The 23,633-nt window shown below is 38.7% G+C and overlaps 1 protein-coding gene and 2 pseudogenes across 4 annotated transcripts in view; 1 reads left to right on the top strand and 2 right to left on the bottom strand.

The window, feature by feature from the left end:
• Positions 1-23,633, bottom strand: part of POC5 (POC5 centriolar protein) — a 45,356-nt gene that overhangs the window by 10,971 nt on the left and 10,752 nt on the right. For 2 of the 4 annotated variants that reach the window (XM_019462982.2, XM_019462981.2), the window contains 7 exons: positions 22,047-22,188; positions 19,780-19,866; positions 17,292-17,497; positions 15,416-15,592; positions 11,772-11,876; positions 6,683-6,862; positions 4,249-4,402 (listed from right to left, as the gene is read on the bottom strand). In XM_019462982.2, coding sequence (XP_019318527.2) covers positions 4,249-4,402; positions 6,683-6,862; positions 11,772-11,876; positions 15,416-15,592; positions 17,292-17,497; positions 19,780-19,866; positions 22,047-22,188 — 1,051 coding nt within the window. The remainder of the gene's footprint in view (positions 1-4,248; positions 4,403-6,682; positions 6,863-11,771; positions 11,877-15,415; positions 15,593-17,291; positions 17,498-19,779; positions 19,867-22,046; positions 22,189-23,633) is intronic. The other 2 variants (XM_019462983.2, XM_019462984.2) reach the window with 2 other exon arrangements.
• LOC109274983 (eukaryotic translation initiation factor 3 subunit F-like) lies at positions 4,418-6,676 on the bottom strand (annotated as a pseudogene).
• On the top strand, positions 13,549-14,003 carry LOC128778296 (cytochrome c-like; annotated as a pseudogene).

Genomic DNA, 23,633 nt, shown 5'->3' with positions numbered 1-23,633 from the left:
ACATAATGATTTCTCAAAAATGAACCTTACCCTTATATCAAAGGAGTGAGTAACATCAGCTTCCAGAAGCTAGGGCAAAGGGTTTCTTCAAATTTTATATTTTTCTCCCCAATATGAGAATTAGTTAACATTTCCAGTAAAGATTGTATGTATGTGGCATCTAACACCAGGGTTGAGGGTTTGGAAATTCATTCACTGAGACAATTGAGAATGTGTGAACACAGGGCATTATAGACGCCCATGTGTTTTTTGTTTGTTTGTTTGTTTTTTAATGTTTTAGAGAGAGAGAGACAGAGCTTGAGCCGGGGAGGGGAGAGAGAGAGAAGGAGACAGAATCAGAAGCAGGCTCCAGGCTCTGAGCTGTCACCACAGAGTCAGACGTGGGGCTTGAACCCAGGAACCATGAGATCATGACCTGAGCTAAATCTGTACATTCAACTGACTGAGCCATCAAGGTGCCCCGCCTTTTTTTTTTTTTTTTTTTTTTGTAAGAGAGAGAGAGTCAGGGAGGGACAGAGAGAGGGAGAGAGAATCCCGAGGAGGCTCTGCACTGTCAGCACAGAGCCCTACACAGGGCTTAAACCCACGAACCATGAAATCATGACATGAGCCAAAATCAAAAGTCAGATGTTTAACTGACTGAGCCACCCAAGCGCCCGATGTGGGGTTCCAACTCACGAACTGTGAGACCACAACCCGAGCTGAAGTCGGATGCCTAGCCACTCAGGCGTCTGAGCCACTCAGAATGAGCCACTCAGACTCTAAACCTCTAGACCCCTATGTTTAAATGGTTTTCGATGTCCACTTTCCACCCAGAGACTTCTCTGTGTAAGTCCTTCTCTTAGGCTATCTTTATATAAAACAGAGTAATAGCACCTCATTAATGAAGTTTAATTAGGATTCTAAGGGACATGTCCTTTGAAATCCTCTGATGAGAGGGACTAACTCAGTGTAAAAGCACCATTTTGTTTTAAAAACATAGTTTTAACATGTTTTTGACAGTAAGTAATTCAGACTGTGTCTTTTTAGGTGGGTGGAAGACTTCTCATCTGCGGAACCTGTACAAACATCAGGTCTCACAATGATATTCCCTGGAATAGAGGTAGCTGACTAACTTGTTAATGTGAGCTGATTTATGCAGTTCCATTTTGGTCAATCGCTGTAAGTTTAATAATTATTCTCGCTTTAAATGGGATAAGTTTTTTCATCTGTAAAGGATTTTTCTACTGTTCCCAAAATTGCTTTAATATTTGGCCGGTATCATTTTAAAGGGTCATTTTTGCGGTCATATTTTGCCTTCTTCATAAAACTTCTAATTTCCAACCTTTAAGATATAGGATACTGCACAGCATGAGATGCACTTAGATCATGGACAGCAGAGTCGGGAGACATAAAAAAAAAACCAGTATTTTGCTATGACAAGATAGGTACGTCAGGAATACTGCATTATTTTCTTTAATGTTTACTTATTTTGAGAGACAGAGGGTGCACACGGGCGGGGTAGGGGCAGAGAGAGTGGGGAAGAGAAAGGATCCCAAGCAGGCTCCATGCTCAGCGTGGAGCTGATGCGGGAATCGATCCCAGGCCCGTGGGATCATGACCTCAGCTGAAATCAAGAGTTGTATACTCAACTGACTGAGCGACCCAGATGCCTCAGGAACAGTGCATTATAAACAACAGTTGTTTTAGGGGGAGAAATGGGGCCAAAAGTATTTTTTTCCCTAGTGAGAATTAAAAATTTTTTAAACCTGTTAATAGAATGCCAGAAAATTACACATCACAGAGCAAATCCAGCATGAGGTTACACTGAACTTCTGCCTTTGGGAGCTCCACCAACACTATTGCTAGTGTGTATCTCACTATTCCTGTCAATTTTATCCCCCATTGTGATGATCGACAAAGCACCAGGCCACTCAAAACAGTTGAGATCCCAGAACTTGGCATTAGTTGTGGATAAAAGGAGATTTAAAAGCAACAGGGGCAAAACAAATCATGTTGTGTAATTATCAGAATACATTTTCTCCAAATCCTGTTGTGGATATTTGCCTGTAGGAGACAAAGCTGTATTTGAATTTAAAATTTAAGATGGTAAATTTATTAAAGGTGGTAAAAAGCAGTCAATTCATAACCTGCTTACATAGGTTATGAGAAAGAGGTCTCTTATAATTGAATGTAGGAAGTTCTTATTTTTTTTTTCATTTTTTAAAAATGTTTATTATTTTCAGAGACAAAGAGAGACAGAGCATGAGTGGGGGAGGGGCAGAGAGAGAAGGAGACACAGAATCCGAAGTGGGCTCCAGGCTCTGGGCTGTCAGCACAGAGCCTGATGTGGGGCTTGAACTCATAAACCGCGAGATCATGACACGCGCTGAAGTTGGACGCTTCACCGACTGAGCCACCCAGGTGCCCCTGAATATAGGAAGTTCTAATGATAAACTTTGTCACTTGTGAAACCTAGGATCTGTTATAAGTAGGTAATTAAATTCTTCAATTTAATACATACAACTTACTAATAATGACAACTCGTGGTGGTGGTGAGTTTGTTTTTAGTGTTGACACTGAATTGAAAGACCATACTGGAAAAATCAATTCCTTTGGATATTAGCAAGATAAACTAGTCAGCCTTGAGATTCTGGGATTCTAAGTTTTGAACCTGCATGTGGGCCACACACCATGACTGCTTCAGAAAAAAGTTATCTGCCTTAACTTCCTAGCATCCACAACATGAACAATTTGCATAATAAATGTTTGATGATGCCTGAAAATTAAGGTTATGACAACCACAGAAAAGTTATTCCCTGGACTGGAATATTAATGGTGTTACAAAATGAAACTGTCTCATAAAGTGTGAGTCTCAAATAGGATTTAATGTGAAGAAATGCTGCAAAAAATGTTCATGTACTTACATAAAACAGGCTGACTTCAGACTACAATAATTATGCCATTACTTATCATCTTACATGTCAAAGTATTTTTTGTCTTTTAAAGAGCTTTCAATTATATTTCACTGCATTTCCTCAAGAATCCTTTGTGAACAGGTAGGGAAGATTTATATTATCTTCTTTGTTCAGAGAAGAAAACTAAAACCCAATAAGGAAAATAGGCCTCGGTGCAAATTGGTGACAAAGGATTCGTGTGATTTGCTTTTCTAAGCCATGCTGAAAAAACAATGACACAATCCACACAGATTCCAGCCAACACATGGACTTTTCTTAAAATAAAATTATTTTATTTGACTTCTGTAGATAGGCCTATATTTATATTTCAGTTTCAGTTGAGGCATCTCTTAAATTGAAGACAAGCAATTTAAAAAAAATTTTTTTAATGTTTATTTTTGAGAGACAGACAGACAGACAGACAGAGACAGAGCAGGAGCATGAGCATGAGCAGGGAAGGGGCAGAGACAGAGACACAGAATCCAAAGCAGGCTCCAGGCTCTGAGAAGTCAGCACAAAGTCCGATGGGGGCTCGAACTCACAAGCCATGAGATCGTGACCTGAGCTGAAGTCAGACACTCAACCTCCTAAGCCACTCAGGCACCCCAAAGACAAGCAATATTTAAAATGGGACACCATGACTAGATAAATATTTCATCAACAAAATAGTCCAAAGAATTTGGCTATTTGATCAACAAATACAAATTTTGTACTTAAAGGTACTGCAATTATTAGTTAAAAGAGCCTTAAAATAATGTTATACATTCAAAACATCATTTTAACATTGACCCTAAACACTTAAGAGTTGACTGTTTACTTGATCATATCTAAGATACCATAAGTAACCAAGACTAAGTGATTTTTATGGCAGATTATGATACCATGAAGTTAAAACTACCCATACCTGGGGGCACCTGGGTGGCTCAGTCGGTTAAGTGTCCGACTCTTGATTTCGGCTCAGGTCATAATGTCAAAGTTCGTGATTTCGACGCTGACAGTGCAGAGCCTGCTTGGGATTCTCTCTCTCTCTCTCTCTCTCTCTCTGCCCCTACCCCACTCATGCTCTCTCTCTCTCTCTCTCTCTCTGCCCCTACCCCACTCATGCTCACTCTCTCTCTCTCTCTCTCTCTCTCAAAATAAATAAACTTTAAAAAATTTATTTAAAAAATCTAAAAAAATAAAAACAATTAAAAAAAATACCAGTACCTGGTCAAGGCCTATTCTTTGCAGAAAATTAGTATTACAGACCACACCAATCACTGAAATATCCTCAAATCCTTTTCAAAGTAGACAGAGAACCTTAAATACTAACCTGTATCGCCTTTGTTTTGAAATATAGTCATAGCTTCGAGATTTAATGCACACACCCCCCTCATGAAAGCTTTCTTCATGGAATCTTCAAAATGCTCTTTTTCATGCTGCATTCTTTGGATCTCAGCTTTTGCATTTTCCAAAGCTCCAGATAACTAAATAAGGGGAATTTTTAAAAAGAAGAAAAAGATTTGAGATACAAGGAAGGATATTATTTACTGTTCAAAAATCAGCCTTATACTGTGAAGTGTTTTTTGTTTTTTGTTTTTTTTTTACAAAAGAGTAAGCTATGTTTATTTAAAGTCACAAGCAGTTGACGGACTCCGTATGACTCAGACTATAAGGAAACCATTCTACTTCATTCCATTCTGAGTCCTAGGGGGGCCCAGACTGGCAGGAGTGCTGCTTGGGGCCCGCTGACAGGTTTAAAGGTTTCTCACGGCAATCTGTGACTGTGTGAGATTGGCCAGGCAGGTCACCATTAGCAGGTTGCAGATGTTGCTGTTGAGCATGGTCTCAAAGTTATCAGGAACTATCTTGGGTACTTGGTTAACCAGATTCATTAAGAAGCGGCCCACAGTATCGTCAGCTGACGGCTTTCCACACAGCACGTCCTCTGCATACCACAACACTGTGCTCAGGGCATCCTAGATGCCAGCCGATGCCCCTCCTACTTGCTGCAAGTTGCTTGAGAGTCTGATCACTGGGTTGGGGCTAAAACAGGTCTTCGTGATCTGGTCAACTGCGATGTGTTCAGTGTCAGAATATGCATAGTTCACTGTCAGAGGTGTGGACATCCCCCCAGGGACACCCATTAAAGTGCCGACATAGGTAGCCATTCCTGAGGTGAATGGGGTTGGGAGCTTCAGGGCTGTAGTATTCCTGAATCGGCACAGAATGCTTTATGAAGTCACGGCCTGTGGCGTACCAGCCCAGGATGAGCTCATCTGGAGAGACTTTCTTGGTAATTCACACATGTGCTTAGTGAATGCCATGTCAACAGCCACCTCATCTTCTGACTCACTGTGCAGCACTAAAAGGCAGTTTGTGACTTCCACTGAATGCTAGTCAACAGGTCCCAGCAGGGTCCCAATAACTTGGGCAGCACCTTCACTGAGTGTCTTGTGGCTGTCCGCAACAGAGGCCAAATGACCAGGTGGAGCCCGACCGCACGGCTGCTGGGGTGGGGGCCTGACAGGGCAGGACCAGGCAGTGACCGCACTGGGTCTGTGCTGGGGTCTGACCCAGCCCATGGTCCTAGCCAATGCAGCTGCCGGGTATGAGGAGGAGGCTGGAGCTGGTGTTGGAGCCAGAAGCGGCGCTGAGGCTGTGGGGCTGGGGCAGGGGTGGGGGCGGGGGCTGGGGCTGGCACTGCCGGTGTGGCCATCTTGTTGAGCTGTGAAGTCACTTTTGTGTCAAACACTAAAAACACTTTACCGCACACCTCTTCCACTATGCATCTCAATTTATTTTAAAAGGTGCATCTTACCTCATTCCTAACTGTAAGATGGAGGTTCAAACAAGGAAAATTTCATACCAGTCCCACCAAAGGGTGCTGATGTGTTTTACTTATAAAGATATGTCATTTCTTACCATAAAACATTCATGCAGAATAACACCCAAAATACATGAAGAGCCACAAACTCTCACCTCTTCAGAAAAAAATACCTAAATGCAATATTAACAGAATTTCCTCCCTTCCTTCCTTTCTCTAAATGTCATTTAGAGAACTTAAAGTGCAAAGTGACATTAGGTAAAACACTCTTTCCCATCGACCAAATCTGAAGGGACTGCATTTTTTTTTTGTATGTTATTTTGAATTGCAGAAAATTATTGGTACAACGAAACTTATTTTTAACATTAAGAACTTAGTACTATGATGACGAAAAAAGGTTTTTCTGTGACTATGTGATTTCAAGAGGCCTACCGCATTCTTCACTAGGGATTAACTTCATTTTGGGTCTCAAATATTTTCCCTTGGAAACGATGTTTATTTTATAAATAAAAGTCAATGGGAAAATAACTTCAGTTTATATACAACAGCTTTGTATCAACCTTATAGGAACACAATTTGCTTAAATTAGCACAAGGATAAACATTTTTCTTTTGAGTCTTTATTTTCAGCTCAAAAAGGCCAAATGAAGAAGCCTAAGAGTACGCGTTCTTAGAAATGTAAGGGTCTATGGGTGATTTATGTTTCCAAGGGAAATGTACATACACGAGATCAAACACGAGTTCCTAGATCAGAGTAAATAAGTCTGTAGGTCTGACTTAATAGTGTTGTTCTTTCCCAGGAGTCTCATTTGAACCTACGTGACATTAAATGGAACTGGAGAAACGGGTCACTCTGGCTAACTATAAACGAATAGTGAGTGATGCTATCCACCTTTTTATTTTTACTGAAAGAAAGTGAAGGTATACACAAAAAAGTTTACCGCAGCAACTTTGGTTTCATAATCGTTGGAAATCTGGACACAAACTTCTTCTGCTCTTGCTTGACAAGCTCGTTCCACCACATCTTTCCATTGCTTCTGTACTATGGATCGCCAGCCTTTCCAGACTTTCTTCAGTAAAGTTCTCTGGAAGTACTGGTCAGCTAGTTTGCCTTCATAGACCTAAATGAAAGTAATATACAACCTCAAAAACACGGTAGGCTGGTAAATATATAGGCGATGATATTAAAAAACATAATGTAACACAGTGGTAAGCAGTGTACATGTTATCATTTAATCCTGTGTAATCATATTTTTCTCATGTGCAGACAGGAGAACAGGCTGAGAGAGGTTAAGGAACCGGCCCATGTCACACAGCTTTCATAGAAAGGGAAAAACCAGCCTCGCCTCGTTTCAGAACCTAACCTCCAATCCTTGTATCAATGCTTTATGCAACTACTCAAGTTAGGAGGAAAAAAATAAATAAATAAAGCGCAAATGAAAGAAAAGGAATAATGTGCCGTTATTAGAGTTATGAATCTGTAGGACCATTTAGCTGAATGTAGGCCTAAGAGAAGAACAGAGAGTGGGTGCAAGACAGAAAGGGTAGTGGCTGTGATTTCAGGTGCCACTGCTCTCTCTTCAGCCTGGTGGCCACCACCTGAAGCAAGACTAATTTAATTTACACCCTTTGCCATCATACACAGGGCCAAGCAGATCTAAATAGAAACATATACCATTCTTCCTGTATCAACTAATTTAAATTCTTTTGAAGAAATAGTTCCAATTTTCAATTTTTTTAAATTGAAAAAGCTACTCAAAAACTGATGGCAGAAAATATATGGAAACAAACGATAGTGAAAATACAATAATCCAAACACTTTGGGATGCAGCGAAGGCAGTCCTGAGAGGAAAATACATGGCAATCCAGGCCTATCTCAAGAAATAAGAAAAATCCCAAATACAAAATCTAACAGCACACCTAAAGGAAATAGAAGCAGAGCAGCAAAGACACCCCAAACCCAGCAGAAGAAGAGAAATAATAAAGATCAGAGCAGAAATAAACAATATAGAATCTAAAAAAACGGTAGAGCAGATCAACGAAACCAAGAGTTGGTTTTTTGAAAAAATAAACAAAATTGACAAACCTCTAGCCAGGCTTCTCAAAAAGAAAAGGGAGATGACCCAAATAGATAAAATCATGAATGAAAATGGAATTATTACAACCAATCTCTCAGAAATACAAGCAATTATCAGGGAATACTATGAGAAATTGTATGCCAACAAACTGGACAACCTGGAAGAAATGGACAAATTCCTAAACACCCACACTCTTCCAAAACTCAATCAGGAGGAAATAGAAAGCTTGAACAGACCCATAACCAGCGAAGAAATTGAATCGGTTATCAAAAATCTCCCAACAAATAAGAGTCCAGGACCAGATGGCTTCCCAGGGGAGTTCTACCAGACGTTTAAAGCAGAGATCATACCTATCCTTCTCAAGCTATTCCAAGAAATAGAAAGGGAAGGAAAACTTCCAGATTCATTCTATGAAGCCAGTATTACTTTGATTCCTAAACCAGACAGAGACCCAGTAAAAAAAGAGAACTACTGGCCAATATCCCTGATGAATATGGATGCAAAAATTCTCAATAAGATACTAGTAAATCGAATTCAACAGCTTATAAAAAGAATTATTCACCATGATCAAGTGGGATTCATTCCTGGGATGCGGGGCTGGTTCAACATTCGCAAATCAATCAACGTGATACATCACATTAATAAAAGAAAAGATAAGAACCACATGATCCTGTCAATCGATGCAGAAAAAGCATTTGACAAAATTCAGCATCCTTTCTTAGTAAAAACCCTCGAGAAAGTCGAGATAGAAGGAACATACTTAAACATCATAAAAGCCATTTATGAAAAGCCCATAGCTAATATCATCCTCAATGGGAAAAAACTGAGAGCTTTCCCCCTGAGATCAGGAACACGACGGGGATGTCCGCTCTCACCGCTGTTGTTTAACACAGTGTTGGAATCAGCATCAGCAATCAGACAACAAAAGGAAATCAAAGGCATCAAAATTGGCAAAGATGAAGTCAAGCTTTCACTTTTTGCAGATGACATGATATTATACATGGAAAATCCGACAGACTCCACCAAAAGTCTGCTAGAACTGATACATGAATTCAGCAAAGTTGCAGGATACAAAATCAATATACAGAAATCAGGTGCATTCTTATATACTAATAATGAAGCAACAGAAAGACAAATAAAGAAACTGATCCCATTCACAATTGCACCAAGAAGCATAAAATACCTAGGAATAAGTCTAACCAAAGATGTAAAAGATCTGTATGCTGAAAACTATAGAAACCTTATGAAGGTAATTGAAGAAGATATAAAGAAATGGAAAGACATTCCCTGCTCATGGACTGGAAGAATGAATATTGTCAAAATGTCAATACTACCCAAAGCTACCTACACATTCAATGCAATCCCAATCAAAATTGCACCAGCATTCTTCTCGAAGCTAGAACAAGCAATCCTAAAATTCATATGGAACCACAAAAGGCCCCGAATAGCCAAAGTAACTTTGAAGAAGAAGACCAAGCAGGAGGCATCACAATCCCAGACTTTAGCCTCTACTACAAAGCTGTCATCATCAAGACAGCATGGTATTGGCACAAAAACAGACACAAAGACCAATGGAATAGAATAGAAACCCCAGAATTAGACCCACAAAAGTAGGGCCGACTAATCTTTCACAAAGCAGGAAAGAATATCAATGGAAAAAAGACAGTCTCTTTAACAAATGGTGCTGGGAGAACTGGACAGCAACATGCAGAAGAATGAAACTAGACCACTTTCTTACACCATTCACAAAAATAAACTCAAAATGGATAAAGGACCTGAATGTGAGACACGAAACCATCAAAACCCTAGAGGAGAAAGCAGGGAAAGACCTCTCTGACCTCGGCCGCAGCAATTTCTTACTTGACACATCCCCAAAGGCAAGGGAATTAAAAGCAAAAATGAATTATTGAGACCTCATGAAGATAAAAAGCTTCTGCACAGCCAAGGAAACAATCAACAAAACTAAAAGGCAACAAACGGAATGGGAAAAGATATTTGTAAATGACATATCGGACAAAGGGCTAGTATCCAAAATCTATAAAGAGCTCGCCAAACTCCACACCCGAAAAACAAATAACCCAGTGAAGAAATGGGCAGAAAACATGAAGAGACACTTCTCTAAAGAAGACATCCGGATGGCCAACAGGCACATGAAAAGACGCTCAACCTCGCTCCTCATCAGGGAAATACAAATCAAAACCACACTCAGATATCACCTCACGCCAGTCAGAGTGGCCAAAATGAACAAATCAGGAGACTACAGATGCTGGAGAGGATGTGGAGAAACAGGAACCCTCTTGCACTGTTGGTGGGAATGCAAACTGGTGCAGCTGCTCTGGAAAAGTGTGGAGGTTCCTCAAAAATTAAAAATAGACCTACTCTATGACCCAGCAGAGTAGCACTACTAGGAATTTACCCAAGGGATACAGGAGTACTGAGGCATAGGGGCACTTGTACCCCAATGTTTATAGCAGCACTCTCAACAATAGCCAAATTATGGAAAGAACCTAAATGTCCATCAACTGACGAATGGATAAAGAAATTGTGGTTTACATACATAATGGAGTACTACGTGGCAATGAAAAAGAATGAAATATGGCCCTTTGTAGCAACGTGGATGGAACTGGAGAGTGTGATGCTAAGTGAAATAAGCCATACAGAGAAAGACAGATACCATATGTGTTCACTCTTATGTGGATCCTGAGAAACTTAACAGAAACCCATGGTGGAGGGGAAGGAAAAAAAAAAAAAAAGAGATTAGAGTGGGAGAGAGCCAAAGCATAGGAGACTCTTAAAAACTGAGAACAAACTGAGGATTGATGGGGGGTGGGAGGGAGGGGAGGGTAGGTGATGGGTATTGAAGAGGGCATCTTTTGGGATGAGCACTGGGTGTTGTATGGAAACCAATTTGACAATAAATGTCATATATTAAAAAAAAAAAAAAACTGACGGCAGCCTCCACTATGTCCACTAACATTTAAACATAATATATTCTGATTATGTCAGTTGGTAAATAACTTTCAAAATACGGCATACTCATTAAATAGCTCTTTTCTCTATGATAATGTAGATTCAATCTATTGGGATTCATAAAAAAAATGAAAGCACTAGGAATTATTCTTCAAGGAGAAATCCTGTTCCACAATAATAATAGCCTTTTCTTTAAGTATTCAGAACTAAATGCAGAGAGATCATTCCATGGCTCACATAAACATCAAATACACACACACACACACACACACACACACACAATGCATCTATCCCCTATACTCTTGAGTCTCTATACTGTCTTCTTGTGGGATATACATATCCTCTCATCTTTTCCACTTCTGATACAATAATTTATTACTCGCTCTCAGTTTATATTTACTCTGCTATACTGATTCAACTCTTACTTAACTAAAATAAAGACAATCACAGTTAAATTATAAACTAAAGATAATTTTTAAAAAGCTACACAGACATGGCTTTCTTTGATTCTCACTCTAAGTCAAGTCTACAAAACAAAGGATCAGTTTTATAATGTATCAATACAGTAGTGCCTCTTTATGAAGAGACTATATGGATACATTCAGGCATGTGTGAAGCAGAAACAATATAAGAAGCATATGATATGTTAGACATTATCAATTCCTTCTCCACACAATCACATCTGAATTTAAATTTGTTAAAAGGGTTCCGTGACAAGGGCATTTGTAAGTCAGTTATGATCCTTACTATGAAGTAGGGGATGATAGATCAATAGGTCTATAAAATATGAGGTATTTTTTTCCAAAATACACCAAAATCAAATTCCTTTAAAATCTAGGCAACATTAAATTGTAAATTCATTTTGATTTATTAGAAAACAAATCTTTCTTTGACTTTAACAGGAGCTCCAAAATGTGATCCTACACCCTTTTGAGTTCAGAAGTCTAGTATCTGTCAGTTATTGTTTTGTTTTTATACTTACATCCTGTCTGGATTTAACATGGCCAATTCGCCAGTGGAAGAATGTTCTCATCAGCTCTATCCTTTCCTTTTGCTTGCCTATGGCATGAGACAAGCTAGAAATCACCTGTAAATAGCAATTAACACAATTATTGTAATGTCACAATAATTGGTAAAGTGACTTTCACATATATCAAAAAGTGCTCAAAAGAATACCTGTGGAGCACTACTACATTCATCTAATTAACCTCATTATTATCTTTAAAAACACCAAAAAGCTTGTCCACCTGAATGCACTACATATCAATGAATGAAGGAGAGCAAAAGAGGAAAGAAAGAAAAGCCTTCATTATTTGTATCTTGATAATCACAAAAAAAGTTTATGTATATAAAATTAATACTCATTGACATTTAATTCAAGAAAGATGACTACACATTTGAAAATTTTGCCACATACACAGAAAGGCTTTGTGCACTACATTTGAGGGTAGGGACCAGGTTTTAAACATCTTTCTGGTCCCTTAAGTACCTTTAATAACCTTGGGTTAGAAGTTGCTCACTAACTGTTTAAGGATTTTCTGGATTCAACAAACTCATAAAAGCAAACAAGAGTTATACCATAACGTACTTCTTCAGTGATGCTATTCTCGTTCTTTTTTAAATAAATCTACGAATGTTTTTAAAACCTAAGATAATATTCTTTCTTATAAAGAAATGAGTGATTGAAATATATATTTTAAATTGGCCACATTAAAGTGAGATTTAGTAAATTAGGCATATTTATTGAGAGACATTTATTCTGGTTCTTCTTTAAATAATTTTCAAAAGTGGAAAAGGGCATACATTTCTGTTAAAAGGCACAGACTGTTCATCTTATTCATTTTCAAAAACTGGACACATATGTATACTCTTTTATGTGTGATACTTTGAAATAAAAAAAAAAAAAGTTTCAAATATTTTAAAACCTCAGGATAGAGTTTTGAGGCCAAGAGAGAAAATGAGTGACATTAGTATCTAGGGTTTCAAAAAAGTAAACTATATAAAATGTTTGATTTTATATCATACCCTGAACATCAAAAGAAATGTATATTTAAAAAAATATACAGGGGCACCTGGGTGGCGCAGTCGGTTAAGCGTCCGACTTCAGCCAGGTCACGATCTCGCGGTCTGTGAGTTCGAGCCCCGCATCAGGCTCTGGGCTGATGGCTCCGAGCCTGGAGCCTGCTTCCGATTCTGTGTCTCCCTCTCTCTCTGCCCCTCCCCCGTTCATGCTCTGTCTCTCTCTGTCCCAAAAATAAATAAAAAACGTTGAAAAAAAAATTTTTTTTTTAAAAATAAAATAAAAAATAAAAAAATATACAGTCTTTATCTAGTTCATTAAAACAGTGCTGCATCTGCAGACCAGGAGCTGAGCTGTCGCCTCTGAAAGCTAACATCCTCCTGGGGGGAGCCATGGATTTACTTCACAGTCTGCTGTGTGGAATTAGCACAGACGTGAACCTTACTCTCTCGTTCTTAAGAGGCTAATGGAAAGTGAAATAAAAAGTATTCTCAGGGCACTTGGGTGGCTCAGTCAGTTAAGTGTCTGACTCTTAAGTTTCTGCTCAGGTCATGATCTCACAGTTCATGAGTTCAAACCCAGAGCAGGGCTCCGCACTGACAGCATGGAGACGGCTTGGGATTCTCTCTCTGCCCGCCCCTCCCCTCTCAAAATAAATAAATAAGCTTTAGAGAGAGTTGGACATCCGGCTTGTGAGTGGGTACCTTCATTTCACGTGCGACCTAAGAGCGATTTAAAAATGGGTGATACTGAGAAGAGCAAGGAGATTTTGTTCAGAAGTGCACCCAGTGCCATACCATGGAAAAGGGAGGCAAGCACAAGACTGGGCCAAATCGCCATGGTTTATTTGGGGGAAAGGTCAAGCCCCTGGATTTTCTTATAGGGATGCCAACAAGAACAAAGGCATCACCTGGGGAGAGGAGACACTGATGGACTATTTGGAGAATCCCAGGAAGTACATCCCTGGAACAAAAATGACTTTCGCTGGCATTAAGAAGGCAGGGGAAAGAGCAGACTTGATAGCTTATCTCTAAAAAGCTACTAAGGAACAATAGTTGGCCGTTGCCTTGTTTATTACAAAACAAAAATGTCTCATGACTTTTTTTATGTGTCCCGTATTTAAATAAATCGTATACACCAGAATTCAGATCATGAATGGCTGATAGAATATTTCTTTTGGACCGTCCTGATTTAAATAAGATTAGCTTGTGGGGCGCCTGGGTGGCTCAGTCAGCTGAGCGTCCGACTTCGGCTCAGGTTATGATCTCACAGCTTGTGAGTTCGAGCCCTGCGTCAGGCTCTGCGCTGACAACTCGGAGCCTGGAGCCTGCTTTGGATTCTGTGTCTCCCTCTCCCTCTGCCCCTAACCACTCTCATTATGTCTCTGTCTCTCTCAAAAATAAACAGTAAAAAAAAAAAAAATTAAGTAAGATTAGCTTGTGGTTAAATGAGTATGATTCGCTTTTTGAACTTTGATAGTAATTCTGGTTCAGCAAGTGCTGTCATTGTTTTCCCCTTTCAAAAATGATTGGAATTGATTACATGTTCAGCTTTTCACAGAGATGGTAAATGCCATCTTTAAACTTACATCTCTAAACTTAAACTTATTTAGATTTATATGGCTGATTATATCAATATATTTAAATACTGAGGAAATCCCTTCGCTGTATCAGAACAGCAAGACTCAGCTGTGATTCAAGTTGTGTTTATTAGCCTGTTAAAGGCAAGGGCTGACGATAAGCTGGCAATGTCCACTTTATCTTTTTAGTCTTAACTATGCCGATTTAATTAAAATTCCCTCCATTTAAAATGTTGCCTTTGGCTTAATGAAAGGCATTTTAGTGTGGTTTATGTATAGTATTAAATAAAGAATATTAACAGTTCTCATGTCTTATAGATGAGCTGTAAGGTCAGATGCTTTTAAAATTGAGTGTGATAAGGTATAGTAGCAGATTTGGCTTGTGAATTCTTTACTAAGTTATAATTCAGGAATGTCTTCTAAACAGCTATTCAAAAATACAACTGTGGAATTACCATATATGTATGATTGGTGCTTTTGCCAACTTGTTAGAAGGGTTAAAGTAGAGGAGAAATATCAGCACCAATTTGTAAATTATGTGATAAGGCTTAAGATAATTAAAAACAAAATCACAGATCAAAAAAAAAGCTTTAAAAAAAGTGTTCTCCATGTCTATCAATAAAAAGAAAAAGACATCATCAATGAAGAAAGACATAGCATCGATAAAATGTGAGATACTTAAAATGACCCCTAAAAAGATGGTTTAAAATGTGGGTAATGCTGGTTCCCCAATGTTCTCTTAAGAGCAGTTAGGAAAAAAAGACCGGGGAAAAGAAATTAGTGTTCCCACATTCAGCACACACTTCTAAAACTTCGAGCACACTAAAGCTGATGACAAAGATTAAATGACAAGACGCTGGCATGTTTAAAAGGAAGAATATATCTTATTCCTATGTATCTATTTTTTTAGTTTCTGAAGCAATCTTCCCTTTGTATCTTGTATGACCTAAATAATCAGTTCCTGGCATTTATTGCCTAGCAAGATTTTTACCGCATCTCACTTAAAAAGAAATACAAAAGTGAAGACCTCATCTTTTCTCCCAATAGAGATTTCATAGGCTTTTTGCAGCTCCTTCAAACTGTTGATCTGGTTGCACAGTTGTTTCAAATGTGCTTCGTGTTTTTCTTTCTCTTTTTTCATTTCCATTCGGTGCCAGTCAATAAAATTAAGTCTCCATTTACTTAGTTCAGATATGATGTTTGTCTGAAAAATAAATATGCCAGCAATTAAGCAGTGTGTTTAGTACTGCTTCTTGAAATTACACTGAAATTAAGAAACATTAAAACTAATCGGTACAAGCAATCAACATAAGAGCTATTTATAAAAACCACTAATGAAAACGTTTGCAAGTTCAACAGTTGTGGCTCTTCTCAGGTCACATTCACCATACTAAGGAAATGGATTTTTTTTTCCTACTTTAAGTCACTTTGTATGAAACCTTGCTGTCCTTTGAAAACATTTCTGGTCCTTCCGTGGTTTATTCAAGGACTTTAATGTCCATATTAAGATAGATCAAGGAGGGCAGAAAGTCAGAGTATGGCCTTGGCTCAGCCACGGGACTGGGAAGTTATTTAGATAGAGGTAGATAACGGAAACCAGGGGGGTTGACGCTTTCTTTCCCCAAATCATTTCTCACAGAGGCCATCTTACCACAAATTGCTAAGTCTGATCCCTTTTCCCCCTACTGAATGGCATAAGTAAAAATACCAAATAATCATGTTATCAAAACAACTGCCTAACAATATGCTTAACTGAACAGAGAACACATTACGTGATTAGCGGTAGCACTTACACCATGACACAGATATGAAAACCTGTTCCAAGGGGGAAAATTGTAAAAACTATACTAAAAGATTATTTCTAGAATTTATGGTTCCCAATAATAGAGAAATAAAAATGCCATAAAACCCTCAGGACTTTAATTTCACCATATATGTGAATATTCAGTTTTCTCAAACTATGTTTCAGAAAAACTGTCATTTTCTCCATTATATATATGTATATATATTTTTTAAAGTTTATTTCTTTTGAGAGAGAGAGAGAGACCACGAGCAGGGGAGGGGCAGAGAGAGAGGGAGAGCGAAAGAGAGGGAGAGCGAAAGAGAGGGAGGGAGGGAGGGAGGGAGGGAGGGAGAGAGAGAGAGAGAGAGAGAGAGAATCCAAGGCAGGCTCCACACTATCAGCGCAGAGCCCAATGCGGGGTTTGAACTCACAAAACACAAGATCATGACCTGAGCCAAAACCAAGAGTCAGAGGCTTAACACTGAGCCAACCCGGCACCCTTCCATTATATTTTAAATAGAAAAAAATTTGCCATTTCTGTAATACCTTATTTTATTTAGAGGCCAATACCACCACTAAAATAGTCAGCTTTTATAGACTTACCAGTTACACAAGGTGGTTGCTATAAGCAGCTACAAAATGAATATACGTTGCTAAAACTGGATGCTGTGTTACATATAAAAGGAGACATCTTCATTCGTCACAGCTATGAGATGGTAAGGATTCAATAGGTATCTTTGTCACACGTAGGCTGAGTCTTTAAAAACACCAGAGAAGTTCAGTAGAACCTACAGAGCTATTCAGCAACTACTGAAAACCTTGCTAATTCAAAACATGGTTTCTGATCTAGTAGCATCACCTGGGAGCTTGTTAGAAATGCATAATCTTGGGCCCTGATCAAGACCAACTGACAAGCTGGTTTAACAGGATTCCCAGATGATGCGTACAGATATTAAAGACTGAGAAGGACAGACTTAAAACACTGGACTAATCTTCTAAGGAAACTAAAGATTTTTTTCACAAAATCTTTTGATTCAAAGAAAAGAACAGGAAATAGTGGAATCAAGAGCAAAACTGTTATACTACATATGAAACAACTGTAACTGAACAACTGTAATACCTTAAGTCCTGAACTCCAAAGATCAAGTACATTTTCCATCTTCTGAAGGTTTTCATCAGAAATAAGAAAATCACTCACAACAATTTCATGGGCATCTGCATGACTAGAAACAGATGCTGGTGAGGAAGAGTCACCTAAGAGGTTAGAACTGAAAAAGTCCATGACTGGGTGAGAAGGCTTCCTCGGTGACAACACTGGTGATGACCCTGGAATAGAGGAAAGTTGTTGTGGTCAGGCCAGATTGAGAATAACCCAAATGGTAAGAAATTCCAGTGGAAGGTAAGACGTCAGTGACCTTCAGAAGTAGAGGAAAATGCAGAGAAATAACCTTTCAGTTTACTTACTCTTTTTTTTTTTAGCGTTTATTTATTTATTTTGAGAGAAAGAGAGCACATGACTCTTGTCAACTTTATAAGTTGAGCACCTGACTTTTGATTTTGGCTCAGGTCATGATCCTGAGGTGTGGGATCAAGTCCCATGTTAGGCTCTGCACTGAGCATGGAGCCTTTTGGGATTCTCTCTCTCTCCCTTTGCCCCTCTCCAACCCATCCCCTTCTCTTTCTCTCTCAGAAAAGAGAGAGATAGAGAGATAGAGAGACAGAGAGAGAGAGAGAGAGAGAGAGAGAGAGAGAGAGAGAGAAAGAAAGGGTTAAGTAATGGACCAAGGTCCCAGTGGTTGTCTATAGGTCATTATTACTTTATATAACACACTGGTGAGGGTTTTAACACCAGCAAAATTCAACACTGTAAGCACAAAGAGTAGTTTAGTTTTAACAGATACTCAGTTGTAAGGCACATTGTTAGCCTTCAACACACAGGTGAAAACATACACGTCTATATATGTATACACATATATGTATATAATTTCCATCCTCTGCCCATATACATGGTAGAGGGTAGTGGGCTGGGGTGGAGGATAGATGTAGGGGTGAAAGCCAGTGCCAGAACAGGCATCTACCTTTCAAAAGCACAAAACAGAAAAGATTACTATTTTATCACACATGTATGCTGGAATTAGAGACGGTTTATCATTTCTCACATATCTCACTTTTATTACAAGGGTCCTAATAACCAAGACTGAAAGGCCTTCTTCTTTTCCTTGGACAATGAGATGAGTCAAACAGATAAATCTACTGTAGAACTTGTTACTTGAAAGTAAATCAAGAACTCTTTGCAAAAGGGAAAATCACGCTCTAATATATATGTTTTACATAAAAAATTTATTCAGTAAATGGTTCAGGCTAGTCAACTATGAAACACCGCCTCCATACTGTGAAGAATAAACCCAGAGAATAAAGCAGAGTGACAAAGTATGTGAATGTTCTCTTTCACTAGATTTCACCAACAATATCTGCACCCACAGGAAAAGCAATAGACTCTGATTTTTCATTTTTACTTATTTTAAAAAAATTGTTTTAATATTTATTTATTTTTGAGACAGACAGAATGTGAGCAGGGGAGGGGCAGAGAGGGAGAGGGAGACACAGAATCCAAAGCAGGCTCAAGGCTCTGAGCTGTCAGCACAGAGTGCGACATGGGGCTCGAACTCATGAACCGTGAGATCATGACCTGAGCCAAAGTTGGACACTTAACCGACTAAGCCACCCAGGCACTCCTCTGATTTTTAATTTTTTAAACATATATCCACCTTTTGAAAAAGAGAATCATATAACTGAAGAACTTGAAAGGTCCCCAAGTATTATACCACCCAAGCCTTTTTTGTACAAGTGAGCAAACCAAAGGTTAGAGGCATTTCTTGTAGGGTGGCTTACACGGCCCATACATTAAATAACATTATATCACAGAGCAAGAAGACTGTTCTATTTTAATTATTTAATCACTTCAATCTGGTGCTAGTGTGCTTTTATAACCTCTGTAACACTTGCTCATCTCTCCTTTCAACCAAGGAAAAGCAGATTTCAGGCTGAACACATCACCAGCAGTCTTCAATCAAAACTTACTAATTGTTAGTTGCATTCATTTTTACCATTGATTTCTATTTATAAAGGGTATATTAGTTTTATTCTATAATCAGTAATGACACAAATTTTTCTTCTAATGAGTTTAAGCTAAAAATGAATATATCTAAAGAAAAAATGACAGAACAAGGGGTATAAAGATAGGACAAAAATCACTAAGTTGGTACACAAATGCCTGAATGTTGGGAAAGAATGCACTGGTTCATGAAAACATTGAAATTGGCCAAATTAGCTGACTCCCATGAAATCTTTTAAAGTACTGCCCTCTAATCTAGCAGTTTTAAGAAAGGATGCCACACACTGTAATACATTAACCTGTCTTAATTGTACTATTTTAGAATTTTGGGAAATTATTTTAAATAGTATTAGTTAATAAATCAGCAACAGCAGCATTTTAAAATCATGCCAATGAGTAATATGCTGAAATGATTCCTCTTACTACACAAATAAAATTCATCAAACCACAAAATGTTGTATGTTAATAAAAACAAACTGAGGAAAAGTCATACCATCTGTCTTTGAATGACTTGAAATATTCAAATCACATCCTTTTCCAACTTCCATCCTTGTTTCTTTTACTACAGGGCTATTTCCTGCTGAAAATAAAATAATTTTTTTATTAAACCAAACCACTCTTATATCAAATGCCTAATCACACATACTTAATTTAAGAGGGTAGCAGTACATAGGATTTTAGAACAGCAAAATACAACATGCTGGGGATAGAGGAACACTAAGCCAAAGAACAAAGAGAAGGACAAAACTGAGAGAACAAAGTCTTAACTATATCATTAATAAGCTCAATTTTACCCACCAAATATAGATGGAAGAGAATTCAGCCTACTGTAGCATTCAGTTCACACTAAGAGACTGAGTGGATGAATGACATTAGAACTTAGAAGCTATGCAATCTTACATTGGATATTTCCAGGGGCCTGCTGCCATCAAGGTAAAGTGACACTGGTTCCCTCACTTGCAGCTCAGGAACCACTGGTCAATACACGGTGGAAATAAAATGGGGGAAAACCTCACAAGAATGGCTGTGTGGAAGGCTTATATACACTTTGGCAACTTCAACATACCTCACTTACATCAAGCAACAGCAATACCAAGAGGAAAGAATGGGATGATGAACTTACATATTCTTATCAATCTTCGTGTGAATCGAGATATCTAAATTCACTGCATGTTGTATGCTTAGATCGCAAATCCTTTTTCAAAAAGGCAGAGTATAAACAAATAAATACTATCTTCCATGCTAGAGAAGAACAGGGGTCTTAAATCCCAAGTGATGACCTTGAAAGGTTGGAGAGCCACGGCAAGGAGAGGACTCCAATGTTGTGTCACTGGGAACAACAGCACAGCAAGGAAGCAAGTGTCTGGTGACCCCCTTAAGGGAGGGGCATACAGGGTGAACACACGGATTGACTAGTTACATATTTTGTAAGAGAGTATGCAGCCCTTTGGGTGTGTTCAACAGGAACTACAGGCTCAGGTACCCAGGGTAATCAAGACATGGTCAAGATCACTGGTGTACAATGAATGAACCCCGGGGCCCTGCCTCTTGAATATCAATTAAAATTTGGGCAGAAAATGTTTCGGGGTAAAATATTGTGGTGGTAAAGTAAATATATGCATTTTACGGTTCTGGCCCTATCTGATGATCAAGTGCAGTATGCTGAAGTCTAGCAGTGGATAGTCCATGTCTACCAAGAGACAGGAACAAAATACTAGGGCTGTAACTTATCGGAACCCCAGGAGCCTGTTGATTCTGAGTAGGCTGTTTCATGTGCCTTCAAGGAGACATCCCTAGAGTTATGCCTACTGTTGATAACTACCCATCACCAGGCCTATCTTTGGAGGGTTTTCTGTGCCCTTTGAAGGAATACTTTTTTACAGCAAGTTGTTTGGGATCCTGTACTTTACCGAATAAGGAATGGATAGGTGAAAGGAGGTTTATCTTCCTTTCTCCACCTTTCCATTCACCTATCAACATACATCCTGGCTTATATTAACTGTCAATTCTGTCAATGACGTAGTCCAAAATGGGTTCGCCTTTGTGGTGATAATTTTTTTTTTTTAATTTTTTTTTTTTTAACGTTTATTTATTTTTGAGACAGAGAGAGACACAGCATGAACGGGGGAGGGGCAGAGAGAGAGGGAGACACAGAATCGGAAGCAAGCTCCAGACTCTGAGCCATCAGCCCAGAGCCCGACGCGGGGCTCGAACTCCCGGACTGCGAGATTGTGACCTGAGCTGAAGTCGGACACTTAACCGACTGAGCCACCCAGGCGCCCCTGTGGTGATAATTTAAACAGTCTTCCACGTTAACAGAAATGCTGCCAACAAAGTCCTAGGACATGGTTCACAAACTTAAGTGGTTCTGAGGGCTACCTATGGAGCATCTATAATTTGGGGCCTTGGGCCATTTAGTTTCCAAGATAATCCTGGTATATAATTACTAGAACAATTAGATGCAATTTACTCCACTGACAGGCATGCTATGGCTATAGTGTTGCTTTCTTTTTATTTTATTTTATTTTTTTTGCTTTCATTTTATTTTTCATGTAATAGTTTAAACAAAGTTCATATAAATATCCAGCTGTTGCATAAGAGCCAAGAGTACCATATTAAAATGGAAAACACTTCCCAGATGATAGTGATACACATGAGTGATTGAGAAGAATCACTGGAGAAACATTTCTGGAACTCTAAGTCAATGGCATTAATAAGCTCAATAACAAATTAAGAAATATCTTTCAAAATATACATAACCTTGGTTATGAAGAATATCATCTACTACAGTAGGAATCCTAACATCTGGCACCACTTCTCCTTTAGAATGACACGGCTGTGAAGCTCTTGACTCAATGTTTGGAGTCACAATAGCATAACGAAGCAGTTCTTCATACTCTTCCTATGAGAAGCCAAAAACAAATAATGTATCATAAACGGTCACAATGGACATTCAGGCAAAGAACGATAAAGGCATAGTCGAAGCTACTCTATACTTCAGTTCTCAAAACAGTACTTCGATGTAGTAAGGAAGGTGTACTTTCTTAAAAACAGAAACCCAACAAACAGACCTACCCAAATTTCTTCTAGCCAGATAGATTCCTTCAGATGCCAATTTAGCAATCGTGACACAAAGATTACCTAGTGTAGTTGCCTGAGACCAGTTAACATCTACAAAGCAGAAACGCCCTCCCTGCAGGTGGGCAGAGACAGAGACATTTCTCTGCTTTTCTGAAATTTAGTTTGAAGGTGTTGCTTCCAAAGACTCCACAAATGGGTGGTCTAGAGATGAAAAGTGGTTTTGGCTCTTTTTACTGACAGCTACCATCCAACGCAGCAACAACCTGGAGTGTCTTTTCATAGCATGGAAAGAGCGTAAGGGAAATATTAGAAGAGAAAAAGAAACACTGACGATAAAAAGAGAACACAAATGCAGCCTGTTTGTTCTGTTCTACCTAGTGGCAACTGCAAGGCACCTGAGAAGCGATAAAAAATACAGGTCACAAAGTGTAGACCTTACAGTAATATTCCTCAAGTTTAAAACAAAATTGGAATTTCCTCACATAGATAGTTATTTCTTTAGCCATATCAAAAAATGGTATCTGCGAAGTAAAAAAATATACTGGAATTTAGTTGACATTCACAAGCGATTGGTCATGATGTACCAAATAGTCCTACAAGAAGTCATTTCATGGGATACCTGATGCCTCAGTTAACCATCTGACTTCAGCTCAGTCTATGATCTCAAGGTTTATGAGTTTGTGTCCCACCTTGGGCTCTCTGCTGTCAACACAGAGCCTGCTGTGAATCTACTGTTTCCCTCTCTCTTTGCCCCTCCCCTGCTGTCTCTCAAAAATAAATAAAAACATTAAAAAAAAAAAAAGAGTAATTTCTAAGAGTCATATTCATGGACCCAGAGAATGTCTTTGCATTAAAAAAACTGGGAGGAAGGTTTTCAGGAACATTAAATATTATTCTAAAGGATTCTTTTGTGTTAATTTTTCCCCATAAGTAGTTTAGTTCCAATATAGAACTGTCATCATTTCATTAGTCATAACTGTCTTGTTGTTTGGATTCATCTTCAGTATGAAGATAACTGATGCTTGAAACTGCCTCTGTGAAGTGGCACAGTATGTGCTCAAGTGAATTCAGAAAAATTCTGTCTAAATCAAAGAAAGAACGATCTTCAGTAGGTATGTGAAAATCAGCAATCCTTACTCTTTCCCTATGGTTTTCTTTGAGTAAGAATATTTAACTGCCCACCACACCCAAGTTTCCAGCCATCGTTATATCACAGATGACCGAAATAAGTACCTTGGTGCTTTCCAAGGGAACAGACGTAATTGC

The sequence above is a fragment of the Panthera pardus genome, unplaced genomic scaffold (genome assembly GCF_024362965.1).
Source record: "Panthera pardus isolate Hobbes unplaced genomic scaffold, ASM2436296v1 HiC_scaffold_2, whole genome shotgun sequence".
NCBI lineage: Eukaryota > Metazoa > Chordata > Mammalia > Carnivora > Felidae > Panthera > Panthera pardus.
Note: the sequence above shows the minus strand (reverse complement) of the source record. Positions and strands in the feature narration are given on the sequence as shown.